We start from the raw sequence: 13,839 nt of genomic DNA on the forward strand, positions 1-13,839 counted from the left end.
CTGCGCTGGGCGGGCTGCACGGCGGCTGCTCGGCGCTCCCGACGGGCCGGGCGAGAGCTTGAGCCCCGCCCGGAGCCGGAAGGATTCGGGGCCTTCCGAGATGGTTTGGTAGAAGCAGCGAGTCCTCTCTGAAAGTGCCGGCGCAGAGGCCTCGGTGCGCTGCGGGCGGGGAGCGGCGGTGCTGGGGCGTGGGTCCCTCCTTGGCACGGGGAGGAACGCGAAGGGCTCGGAGCGCCCCGCACGCTGCCGGCGATCGGTGCCGGGCCGAGGAGGCCGGCGGAGATCCCAGGACAAGCGAGGCTGGACACGGTGAGTTGGCGGCTGCGCCAGCAGAGCAGCTTCTGCCATCCCCGACTAGCCGTGGTATGGCCGGCCGCGCTCTGCTGGGTGCGTTCGTGGGTACCGCTCCTAGCTCCGGCTGCGCTGCCCTGCAGGCGCTTTGCCATCGGGAGTATCATGGCAAGAGAATCAGGAACAGCCTTCCCTTTTTTTCCTCTTTGGTGAAGTGAGGTAGCGCACCCCTTTCCCACTTGGAAGTCTGTAGGTGAACCTCAGTAGGGTTCCCACTCCGAGTCCTAGCCTGCTTCTGCTGGGTAAATATTGCTCCCTTAATATAATGGAATATTTAACTTTTATTAGGTGTGGGCCGAAGTTTATTGTAAAGAAATAGGGAGCTCTGGTCGCTTAGGCATTGAAGAGTTCCAGGAACGAAGTCATGGCTTAGCACTTGGATTTAAGGACATGCTCTGTATGATGTCCGCTTTCTCCTTTCATCAGGCAAAACCATAAATTTAGAAAATGGAAGTTTGAATAAAAGAGAATGAGAACACCAGCAAATCTGTCGTGTGTGCTTTGATAAGTCAATTGTTGTCAGCCTGTAGTACTTAAATACATCAGAATTAAAAAGTAGAACAAGAACTCATTAATTTTAATAGGTATCAGAATAGGCTGATTTGTCAAGACCATTCAACAGTTTGGTTGCAGGGCTAGAAGAAAGGAGGGAAGATCTTTAGAGGAAAATTATACCCAAATTTAGCTTGAGGGATAATTGCTGTGCAGTATTTGTAAACTGCACAGTTTTCTAGGAGTCAACTATTTTTGTCCAAAGCAAGCAATATATTCTTAATATATTCTAATGTATACTTTGTGGAAGTATACATTAGACATTGCCCTCATCAGAAAGAATGTGCCATAAACCTATAAATAAGTGAACTTGAGATCAAAAAGTTACAGAGGTGAAAAACTTAGAGGCAACTACTGCATTCACTTATCTAATCAAAAAGGTCCAATACACCAGAAAATGTGCCATACAGGAGATGCAGCCCTGTAAAAATCTGAGGCACCTTTGCACTAATAAAATACTTTGCAATTCATTAGGTAATTAGTCCAAAGTGATGAGGAAGGGGTGTTGAACCTCTCATTTCAGTTTCTTTTACTAAAACTTATTTTATCATAAAAATATTTTAAGGTTTGCCAGGAGATCCTGGGTTCGCCAGTGAAAGTATATTTGTGTTCTCTAAGTATGGACAAGAAAAATGAACCTAAAAATACCTTATGTCAAGCTTCAAGAATGCAAGATAGTATTTCTGTATTGTTTTCTGAGTATTTTGAAATTTTATGCAAACATAAAGTAAGTCAAGCCTTTAAAACACTTAAGTTTTCATCTAATTTTTGAAGTAGGGTCATATGTACAGTAAGAGATCAAATGACTTTTTTTTGAGCAGCTGAGCAAAGAATGTTAATTTTGTTAATCTGATAATTCATTTAAATTCTTTAATCCAAACTTTCCATCTAATATGCTACTTTCTTAACTCCTTCTCAGAAATTCTCATATTCCATATATTTTGATTATGGAATAAACTATTTCCTTTCCTGCTAACTTGTTTCACATGATGGTATAGACTTAAAATAGTATATGGCTTTCCATGTGTTATGACACATATTTGCTCTGCAACTTTTAATTTTTTAAGACCTGCTTTTTGCCACAGGTACCATTTCCAAAAGTTCCTCTGTAACCATTGCTACTTGTCCAGGGTTACTTTAGGTATGGACCTTGGCTATTCTACAGAACTCCAGTGCACTTTGCTCCCATCAATGAGCTGGAAATAATAATTAACATTAGCAACTGTGCTTTTTGAGTGTGCTTGCACAGTTGCTGTACTCTTTCAGCCTCAGAGTGCTTCTGACTTTACTGGTACAGGTATGGTGTTACTAAAGTGGTCAAAAAGTTCTTAAATCAGCTAAACTTGGGATTCTGATACCTCTGACATTGCTGTTTTGTGAACAGCCGTGAACTTCATTTGCCAAGGAAGAAAGGAAAGGTATTGTATAATGACCTATTGCCACTTAAACAGGACTTGCTGCAATTGCAATATTTATGATATGATTGTTATATTACACTTCCCCCATAATATATCTTCTTTTGTGAGGTGATCAGTGAGTTCCTCTGTATTTTGTTCTGGCTTTGCTCAAGTGTTTCCTTGGCCTCCAAGCCAAAAAGTGTGTCATCTACACAGACAGAAACAACATAAAACAGCAATTAGCTTTATGATAGAAAAACATTAAAAAGCAATTAGCTCTGCATTAAAAAAAAAAAAAAAAGCAGTGTGGTTATCAGTACCTCTTTTTCCTGAGCTACAGAAAAGCTGTGAGGAATGCCAGCCTTTCCAAGAGTGATGGCTATTCTATTGGTATTCTTATTCTATTGGTAACTGAAGGTCCAGTGAATTGTGCTGGTTTGTGCTGGAGAACAGATGAGGAAGACAATGCAATATTAAGAATGACAGGACACAGAGTGGTGAGGGGAGGCAGGAAGATAGAAATTGATTTCCTTAAAGAAATCATGAGAAGTTAAACAAATACAGAAAGGACAGTTAATTTCAGATGGCTAAGTTCAGCTTTTACATACAAGTTAGCAGTATCTGCATATCATTAACCTACTTTGTGTGCACAATTGGCCATCTACACACCTCTATTTTATAGTTAAACATAGGGGAATAATAAGTGAAGTTGCTGATGTCATCCTGTGTGGTAGTCTTGTGCTTGGGTTCTGAGCCCGAACCAACTGTAGGTTCAGTTCTGAAGAAATGAACTTATGTTCAAAGTGTGCAAAAAATGTGCTGTGTGTAGACTCTTCTTTTACTTAATATTTATGATAAGAGTTTCTGCTGCTGCTGTTGTTCTTTTTAATGTCATTCTATTTTAGTGAGAACCAGGTTCATTGTCAGACAGAACCTGGGTATTTGCAAGATCTTTTCTACAATCGATTTATATCCTTATAGTTAGTTAATTGTATTTTTAAAAAATCCAGAGCTCAACTCACTACCATTTACTGGCAGTAACCCACTTTCCGCTTTCTACTCTGTTGAAATGTTAGGTAAAATACTCTACCATTTTTCTTCTGTTGAAGAGAGAAATGTTCTAGTTTGTTTTTTGTTTCTTTTCAGCATTCAGCATGGCTTCTCCAGCCCTCCTCATGCGTGTGGTGGCCTCAGCATATTCTGTTGCAGAAAAAGCTGCAACAATTGTTAGAAATGTGATGTCTGCAGGAGATCTGGGCATAGTTGAGAAGGTATTACTTTTTACTTTGTGCCAGTTTAATTTCACTTGTTAATCTTGAATTAGATACAAGCCAAAGTGCTATTTTTAAAAATCAGCAACTGTGGGAGGAAATACAGCCCTCACCTCCCCCGCCACCACCTACAAAAAATATTCCTTTTTAAAGGATTAAAACAGCCCTAGGAAAGTGTCTTTTGACCAGTACATCTAAACAACATTTGCACATTTAAAAGAAACACCATAATTTTGTCCTGATTTCCCTCACAAGATGCAAGGTTTGCATAGCACCTCAAAATTCATAAGAAAGTATATTTCCTGTTAATTTCTCTACCTATGCTCTCACATCCATAGTACAGCTTAAAATACTGTGCCCTTGATGAATTTTGGATTAGAATAAATCAGTGTTTGATTTCCTAAATCAAAAAAGTACCTTAACTTTGATTTACAATAAAAGCTTTCAAAATAAATTCAGAGCTTCAAATTTAATTCTAAAAAGAAAACAAGTATTAAATTTCTTAATTTGCTGTAATTTAGTAAGTTCCACTGATGAGCCAGGATCTTTGTTTTGACTACAGTACTAGAATAGGTTTAATTAACTTTAGAAGTTAATTCTAGCTTTACAGATATGTAACAATATTAAGGGCATCGTTAAATATATATCTATTGTTTTTGGTCTTTATATTGAAGGTACTGCTATAATTTACATTATTCAAAAATCATCACATGTAACAGGTGATATTGGTTCTAAGGAAGATTGGTTTTACATACTTTTAAAGTTTTTGAAGAATGAATACTACAAACACACAAAATTAGATTGAAACAATGACCAATAGAAGAGGTTCCTATTTGAGGGACTAGAGATCTTGAAATTCCTGCAAGCTTCTTGCCAAAGGTGGCTGCTGAAGGAAGAGGAAGAAGGCAAGAGAACTTCTGCATATGCCTCTGTTTTGCAGTCTGAAGGGAAGAGATGCAGAACAGAAAGGAACAGAAGTGCTGCTTCTCATCATTCATCCTCTTTCTGTAGCCAGCAAACATCAAGACCAATTCCAACTGGCCTTACTGAAAGCTTTAGAATTTCTGGGAAGGGAATGTTCCACCTTTTCTCTCAACATAGTGACCCTCCATCCATTTATCTAGTTCAGGAACACCTGAGTTTTTAGCCATCTCCTCTCCTGATATCCTGAGTTTTCTTTCCCTCATTCAACTCTAAGCTCTCCATTTATATTGCTTTTCTTTGTAGTACTTGTATTTTCCCCCCGCCCTCCACTTGGGGTAGACACTTTTGTCCACCCATTCTTACATTGAAGAACTACTTACACTGTTTTATTGGGTTCATGTCCTGGAACAAAGGACATTCTCTGCAAGAAATTGATCTTATTGAGTCTAAATTCAGGACCAATTTCAACCAAATTAATTAGGGGATGAGAGGGAAATGTCCAAGAAGCATGTCAAATTTCATAAAATTAGCACTTGGCAAAGGGACAGGCTAGTTTTGAACATGCAAAAATTAACCCATTACATGATTCTAAATAGAATATCCCATTCCTATGGCTAATTCCTGTAGCTGGATAAAACACTTTTCGTGTTGTCAGCAAGTAAGATACAAGCAGATAAATTTTTGTTTGATACAACTAAGATGCAACTCTTAGATGAACTGTCTTTCTAAATTCCAATGCTAACAGAATTATTTCTTACTGGGATTCTATCTGTCTCTGGACCTAAAGGCTTAAAAAAGTATTAGTAAGTTATCCACTTTCACATGTAGCATGTTATTCACATTTAAGAAATTACTGTAACACATGTAGCAACACATGTTTGGCTACACAACATTGGGAAGGCTTGCAGTCGTTTTTTTTTATGTCACCTTGGGGCACCAAATCCACTGTTCTATTGTCAGGCCAGTCTGTCTTAGCTCTGGAGTGCACAGGAAAACTCTGCTTCTTGCAGTTCTAGCCTGCCTTTCACAAGGTCACTTACTGGGTTGAAGATTTACCAAATTAGACTTCTTTTAGATTACAAGTAGATATTCAGAATGCTGTATGGGCCACTGTGCTGCTGTATTTTTTTAGTACGCAAATTCCTATCCACTCTTGGACAGGCTGGACCCAATGACTTGCAGACCAAAGCTGACCGACTGGTACAAATGAGCATTTGTGCTTCCCTGGCACGGAAGTTTCCCAAGGTGACAATCATAGGAGAAGAAGTAAGTACGTGCTTTATTTCACACTAACAGTTTATCTTGCTGTAGCTTGCACTAGAATTTGCTTTGGCTGGGTTTAGGAAAACATCATTTTTAATTAAGAAAAAAGAACCCAAAAAGCAACAAACAAAGGTATTTCCATCCCATTTCACCTTTCCATTTTATTAGCTTTTTCAAGCTGCTGTCAAATACACAGCTCTAAGGCAAAATGAGGTGAGTGAGTCCAAAATATTTTTCTAATAATTCTGAGAATTCTTTTGTTAGGAGCTGCCCACTGATGATGTAACTGAGGATTTAATTGAAGATGGTCACTGTGAAGAAATACTGAAGAAACCTTGTCCTGCTCAGTACACAGGAATTAAAGAGGAAGAGGTAATGCTTAATATTTTACATTATCTATACTACTTTCTGATTTTAGCTAAGAGTGTACAATGAAGAAAGGTTTTTTCAATGTTGCCGGTTTCTCTCTTTTGTTTGAAAACTGAAATGTAGTCATGAGAATTACACCTCCAGAGCTTACAAATGCTGCATGCTCCTGTCTGCAATAATGGGAAATGAAAATTGGCTTCTTACAATTTGTGATTCAAATTAATTTGGCAGAAATCTGGTTCGGACATATAAAGGAATCTCATTCTCCATTTCAGCTTAATCCTTCATACTTCTCTTAAGAGATTTACTGAGACATTCCAGTAAATATTTAAGCTTTTTTTTTTTTTTGGGTGTAAAATACTATTATAGGCTTCAGCCATATAGTATTATTAAAACATTGGATCTCTTTATTTCCTTAGTAACACAAGGAAATAAAAGCACTAAAGTAAAATATATACTTTGCATGGTAAATTACGTGATTTGTATTTGTTAATTTTTCCTTATTTTTTATTCTTAAAGCTTGTAATATGGGTTGATCCCTTGGATGGAACCAAGGAGTACACTGAAGGTTGGATTTTCTTTAATTCTCTTGATAAAAAAATAGCAATAGTAATAAAGTAGCATGCATACGCATAGTTTTATCATAGGAGTTATTTACAATATGGTTTCATAAGGCTGATGTTTCTGTACTTTTTTGAGTGCTTGGAATGTATTTATTCACTCTATTCAGTTCTAACCAGTACTCAATATTCCTGATGGGCTACTGAGTGCTGACCAGTTTTTATCACTTCAGAGTACAACAAGCTGCCTTTGACTGCTGGCCGGTTGTCTTGAGTTTTTAGTTAAATTTACAATTTTGCATATCTTTGAATTGAAGGACTAAATCTCCCCCTCAAACAAGAATATGCTCAATTATATTTACATCTTCCTCTCAAACAACCCAAATACCACAGCTGTACTTGTAGCCCTTTCAAAATGAAACAAACATCCTCCCACAAATCATGATTTTTCAGTCATGGGAAGAAACTGTCCTCAGCAAAGCCTAATTTCTATCCATAGAAATAGACCCTAAAATGAAAAAAAGAAAAAAAATAGAAAGAAAAGCCTCTAAGAAACAATATGCTGAAATGTGCTTTTGCCTCTTAATGCATCTTTTAGTTGATTAACATAAAATCTTTTAGGCAGATTTTTTTCTCTTTTTGGGGAGAGAGATGTACAACTGTCAATAAATTCCTAGTTTTGAATAGCATTAAAGAACTCACACGACAATTACAGGAGAATGTCATCATATACTGCTGTGTAGTTGTATCTTTAAATGTCCTTCTCATTATGTGCTAATTATAACATAACTCTATTAAAAGAACTCTATCTGGGGCATTTTTTAGCAGACCTCAAAGCTAAATTACTAAAAAGTAATAGCAGCATCTGAGAATCCTGATTACTATTTGCATTTTTAGGATAGCACTCTGCATATTGATTTGTGGACTTTTACTGAAGGTTTATGTTTTTATTAAGATCTTTCTCTTTTTCAAGCCTAACAACATTCCTGTTTTTTCTGTCCAGGTCTTCTTGACCATGTAACGGTTCTTATTGGAATTGCCTATGGAGGCAAAGCAATAGCAGGAGTTATTAATCAGCCATATTACAACTATGAGGTATTAAATAATTGATTTATTTAGAAGTATTGTGTGATTTCTAAATGTTACTACTAAGCTATTTCATTTAGCACACTTGCAACTGAAAAGTGGCATGTAGTGGAGTTAATGTTGTAATGCAAGGTATTGGGGTTTTTAAATTAAATATATATATAATTTTAAATATTGGTTTCCAGGAATTGAATGTCAGGAACTTACTAACAACCATACTGAATCATGAGGCTAGTGTAATGCACTAATACAGGATATATTACGTATACACTGTGCAAATTACTACAGTCCTTATAAAGTACCTACTGTAAAACAAGTACAGGTCAGTGGTGTTGCAGTCTTTGCTAGAAATCCTTTAGTGAATGCATGCAATGGGTGCATTTGCAATGTGTGGTAACTGCTATAAATCCACAGCCCTAAATAAATCAAGCATAAATTGTCACTGACAGCTGGGTTAGAGTGTATCATGCCGGGCTTCAGGCTTCAGGATGGTCAACCTACAAATATTTACATATTTGGAGATTATTTCAGTATTATTGGGGGAGCTTATGATACAGCCTGGTTAATTAAATTTATTGGAGTTAAAAGAAGAAGCCCTTGAGCTGATGTAATGCTATCATGTTTTGTGTGACGTGGATCACAAAATATTTTAAATTAAAAGATACTTTCAGTTACAGATTGTGCCCCGAGTACAGAAATATGCAAATATTAATCTGCCAGTCACTGAAGGCAAGATGTAATGCACCACCACAATGTCACAGATAAGAAAAGGGTCAATGGTGTCATTGCCTTTTAGGGAAAGAGAACTGATTTCTCATTCTGACCTCTCAAGGAGTTCTTTTTAAGTGCCACTGTTTAAATGTACAGCCCAGTATTGTTAGGCTCCCTGATATGCCAAGATGCATCTAGGTACCCTTTCTCTTTGTGCTTTAACTGCTGATCAGTGTGATCAACCATCACTCTGTGCCTTTCTTGTAGGCAGGAGCTAATGCTCTGCTGGGCAGGACAATCTGGGGAGTGCTGGGCATGGGTGCCTTTGGCTTTCAGCTGACAGAAGCACCTGCTGGCAAACACATCATCGTTACCACCCGCTCCCACAGCAGTGCCCTGGTGAATGAGTGCATCACTGCCTTGAACCCAGACCATGTAATCAGAGTTGGAGGAGCAGGAAACAAGGTATGAAACCCCCAAATCTTCTGGTTTCACTGGGAGGTAGCACCTTTGGAAAAAAAATAAAAAGACTTCCTCAAGAAATTATTTGCTTACTTGCATGGACATACAGGATAGACTTTCTCCACCTTATCCAGTACAACTTCTCTTCCTAGCATTCAGTCTGCTGTGAGGTTGAGAGAATTTGGCACAGAGGTATTTGTACTAGTGCCAATGCTGGTCATGGCTGAGGTCTGTCTTCCCCAGTATTCTGTTTCTAGGGGTGAAAATAAAAAGTTGTAAGACCAGAATGACTAAATGGGAATTCAGTTTAATCTCTATTAAACTCAATTAATTAATTAATTAATTAATCTCAATTAATTGGACATGTACTCCTGTTTGTGTTAATACAGCTTTTGTTCCAACTATCTAGCAGCACATTTGAAAGGATAAAAATATAAGCACATAAGTGATATTTCCTTTGTGAAATTTCTCTGCATACAGGGAACACTCATTTGGTACAGGTTTTAAAGCTGTTTTGTCATAGCTGTCAAAAACACACCCTCTCATCTCTTTTCTCCAACATGTGCAAGGCCCAAAGTGGCACTAATGCAACATGTATATATTTTCCACTTTATTTTTTAGTACTTGCACAAGAAGTGAATTCTTGTTTCTGAAACTGAGAGCAGATTTTCATCCTATAGACTGTAGAACAATCAAAAATATTGAAGTGGGAATGGTGATACAGTATAGATTCTAAATTTTAATACATTTATTGTAATATTAATAAGGAAATGGCTAGTGTTCCTTTCCTGACTATCAGTACTTAAATAAAGAGATTGAATCCCTACTTCCTGGTGTTATTTCTGCCCGTTTCTAAATGCCTAAATCCTTTGCAATGATTGGAACTCTATTCTTAACAGATCATTCAACTCATAGAAGGCAAAGCATCTGCTTATGTATTTGCCAGTCCTGGGTGCAAGAAGTGGGATACATGTGCACCTGAAGCTATCCTGCATGCTGTGGGAGGTAAGTTAATAGCATTCAAAGTTCCAGGATAAGTGAAACTGCATTAATTTGAAGTTAATTATGCTTTCCATTGAAAGAAAAATGACAATACATGTGTCAATAACTGTCACATAATTTAAAAAGCCAAATACCCAAATATGGGGTATATTAATTTTAATATTTTCAAAACAAATGCCCCTTTTTTTCCTGTTGGCCACTATCTCACAGTAAAATCTGCTGTCCTACTGACAGGGTATAGTAGTTTATTATTAGTAACATGTTATGTAATATGTGGACATTGAATTCTTTAAACCAACAAAAATAGGTGAAATCATGCTGCTGTTATCTGGATGTACAAACTCCAAAATTGAGTCATTCATATAATTCAATAGAGTTAATGGTCTCCAACCAACACTTCACTTATCGAGGGCCTAAAGGGGTTGAAAAGTTATTAAAAGACTCACTACTGAGGATTTGAAGTAGAATTATTTTAATTCTTCTTTTCACAATAATAGGCCTTTTACCACTATATGCTAAAATTATGGGGTTTGATTCCTAAATTCTGTCAAGCAAGGATAACAGCCTTCATAATTACACTACTGAACTCCTCTGCAGCCTGTAATGTTCATAACTGTGGGATAATTTTAAACAGAGTTAGCTCAAGCACAAAGCAACCCAACCAATCTGGGACAGCACAGTGCTGTATTTAGCCTCTTTGGTAGGTAGGAATCTCCTGGTTAAACTAGCTTGAATAGAGATCTGTCTTGCTCTTGCTAAGTGATACCTAAAATCTCATTTAAAACCAGCTGGGGTGTTTTGACATTATGTTAGAGTTTGTGGTATAGAGTTACCCTGGTTTTTACTTGAACTGAGGATTTTTCTTTGCTGCTTGTCAATGGCAAATGTAAAAGCTACTCAGAAAGCATTTTAAATAATCTGTGAGAGAGAGATGTTTTCCTTTTTCTGAGACACAAAGAATTTAAGTATTGTTGAAAAAAAAGTAAACCCACTAGTTATTTGATTTCAGTCAATATAAAACCTGTTGAAGACAGGCATGTATACCACAAAGACTGCTTTTAGTTATTTCACTTGAACTAATAGACTCCAACTCCTTTCCTTTTTGCTGGAATATTTTTTCTTTTTTTTTCTTTTTTTCTTTTTTTCTTTTTTTTTTTTTTTTTGCAGGCAAGATAACTGATATCTGTGGAAATTCATTTCAGTATAACAAGGAGGTGAAACACATGAATTCAGCTGGGGTCCTTGCCACTTTGAGAAATTATGACTACTATGCCAGTCGTATTCCAAACACTGTGAAAGAATCTCTTGTGCCTTAAAGCAGGGAGGAGTCTTCACTTGGCCTGGAAGGCTGAGAAAATGAGCTTGGTAAAAAAGAGAGGAAGATTACTGAGCATGAAATTCTGTTTCATAGAATCTGAACTGAATTCTTTCAGTAAGGTTTTCAATAATTTCAAAATTATACAGAATCTCTAAGTATCTGTTGGATCAGATTGTTTGGCTGTGTTGAGCAGACAACATCAAAACAGTCACGTTTCTTCAGTAGTTGTTTTCTATATTCTTTGGGAGTTTTACTTCCTTGTGACTGAGTGTAATATACTGCTAATCATAACACTGCAGACCAAAAAACATCTTCATATTCTGGGCACAAAATCATGTTAAGTCATGTACCTGATCTTGCTCAATGATTTTTGTTGTCAATGAGGGTTATTGTGTTAAATACAAATGGACTAAGCATTTGCCTGAATGGATGATCCCATTTGTTATAAAGTTGCCAGTTTTGATTCTTAGAGGGGCATTTGAATTTTTTTTGGTCTGCACTGAGTTTTGGGATGGCCAGTTGGGGTTGTCTGAGTTTTGCAGGAGGCAGGACACAATGCAGCTGGGCCTGGAAATCTCAAATAAGGGTTCATGGATCACTGGATTCACTGAGGATCAGTGAAGTGTACATACAGCAGAGGTCAGAACAGCTCAGTTGGGAACCCAAGGAAGCATGACAAGGGCAGGAGTTCCTAGCACCTCTGTGATGATTTGAAATGATTTTTCAGGGTTTATGCCACTGTAGTCTTGGAGCACTTTGGGCATCCAAAGCCAAGGCCACTTTGGCATACTTGGGAATAACAGAAAAGTCAGACTTTGAAATTTTCCATGTCCAAATTCTGAGATAAAGCAGGTGCCTTTCCAACAGCCCCAGAGTTGAGGAAGTTGACAGTACCATTTCCCCCGCCTGTGGAACACAGGCATGTTAGAGGAGGGGAGAGAACAGGACCAAGATCACCTAAAATTAACTTTGAATTGGAGATCCTTTTTCAGTCAGCTTTCCCATGGGTGTGGCTGTTAGGAAAGTAGGATTAAATTGCCCACACATTTGAACACAAAAGAGAAACAGCAGTAAATTACGTATGACTAAGTAAAATTGGAAACTTAGACAAACTCTTTTGAAGTCTCTTCAAACTGAATTCAGGATTTTGGAATTACGCTCTTGAATCAGGGAGGCATCTGTGCCCTTTCTTTTCTCCAGATGTTGTGACTCAAGTACCTTACTCTCAAATGAAGGAGTCCTAGGGTCTCCTTTTCCCTTATCAATGTGATACATACTGAGGCATGCCAGTTTCAACAGAGTACATGGAGATTTGCTTTTCTTTCTGTTCTCCTTGTGGAGAAAAGAGTGACATATGTCAGGTTTTCTGGCAGGTGGTGTCAGGGAGGGTGTCTGAACACAGCTTCTTGCTTACATAAAGACTGAATCCCTAAGCTCTCATACATGATTTTTTTTCCTTACCCTCTGCTGGCACCATGAATGCCAAAGTAGCCTGCAAGATGCACTGCACCCTTTCTCACTTCCTCTCTGCCCACAAGATTAGGTCTTCTAAATAACTACACTCTTCATCCACACAAACTATCTTTAAATGAGTGCCTCAAGGTACAAAAAGTTGTTTTCCATACAGAAGAAGGTTTTGAAATTCAGTTTTCCAGTGTGTTCAAGTTACTTCATTCTCTTGTCATCGAACAATATATTGAACTTACTTAGAGTCCTTAGATTAGATCCTTTCCTCACATTAGGGTTACACCAATATGACTTCTCTGGCTTAAAGCCAGCTGCATTTCCAACAAGCAGGAACATCTTGCCACCAAAGATATGAACAAGGCAACTCTTGCTGAAGTGTTCCTGTCCCTCCATGTGCACCCGTGGAAGAGAATCTAAGGAATCTTTTCCTTAGCGAGGTCATCTTAGCCTAACATTTACAGATAAATTAGCAAGATTAGCATTTACCTCATTCTAGCATGACACTGGATTAGAGCTGCATATATAGGAACAATATGTGCTTCTAATCCCTTGATCTAAAGCCTACCTTTCGTCTCTTCCTCAATTGCATAACTGGTAAGAGCATGCAATGCAGATTCAGCCTGCTTTAATTAGAACCTTCTTCATATTTTGGCCCATTATAAGTTTAGTCATTCCATATACTGATTGTGACTGAAGTTTGAACCACATAGCAAGTACAATGATTTCACTGTTTGTTATACATAATTTTTACTTTATTGTATACAGGATTCTTTGAGTTGCGTGCTGTAGCATTCCCATCAAAATCTGCATGTGAATTTGCAAAACATTTTAAGATAAAATGTAGAACAACGCAGGCAACATAAAGGCCTGCCTTAATCATTCTTTTCATGCAATCATTAAATATAAAGGACAGAACCCATTCATAGTAATCTTCATCTACTGCCTCTATAACTTTATTTTCATCTGAAACTTGCAATAGGTTTGAAAATCTCTTCAGCATAAGCCTTTCTAATTCTGCTGTAATTTCTGTCAGCTCATTTAGTTACTTGAATGGGAGTAGAACACACAGCATGTATCAGCTTCTGTATGGTGCGGAAAGATACTTA

The 13,839-nt window shown here is 37.7% G+C and overlaps 1 protein-coding gene across 2 annotated transcripts; it reads left to right on the forward strand.

Moving 5' to 3' along the window:
* Nucleotides 1–174: 174 nt before the first annotated feature.
* BPNT1 (3'(2'), 5'-bisphosphate nucleotidase 1) lies at nt 175–11,735 on the forward strand. Of its 2 annotated transcripts, XM_059841022.1 has the most exons (9): nt 175–309; nt 3,447–3,571; nt 5,657–5,761; nt 6,023–6,130; nt 6,647–6,695; nt 7,691–7,782; nt 8,752–8,949; nt 9,846–9,951; nt 11,116–11,735. In XM_059841022.1, exons 2-9 carry the CDS (start codon nt 3,455–3,457, stop codon nt 11,262–11,264), a joined length of 924 nt encoding a protein of 307 aa, XP_059697005.1. In that variant the 5' UTR covers nt 175–309; nt 3,447–3,454; the 3' UTR covers nt 11,265–11,735. The 2 variants fall into 2 exon arrangements, with proteins under 2 accessions (XP_059697005.1, XP_059697006.1); XM_059841023.1 differs by lacking the exon at nt 5,657–5,761.
* The last annotated feature ends 2,104 nt before the right edge of the window (nt 11,736–13,839 follow it).

This window comes from Haemorhous mexicanus, chromosome 3 (genome assembly GCF_027477595.1).
Source record: "Haemorhous mexicanus isolate bHaeMex1 chromosome 3, bHaeMex1.pri, whole genome shotgun sequence".
Taxonomy (NCBI): Eukaryota; Metazoa; Chordata; class Aves; order Passeriformes; family Fringillidae; genus Haemorhous; species Haemorhous mexicanus.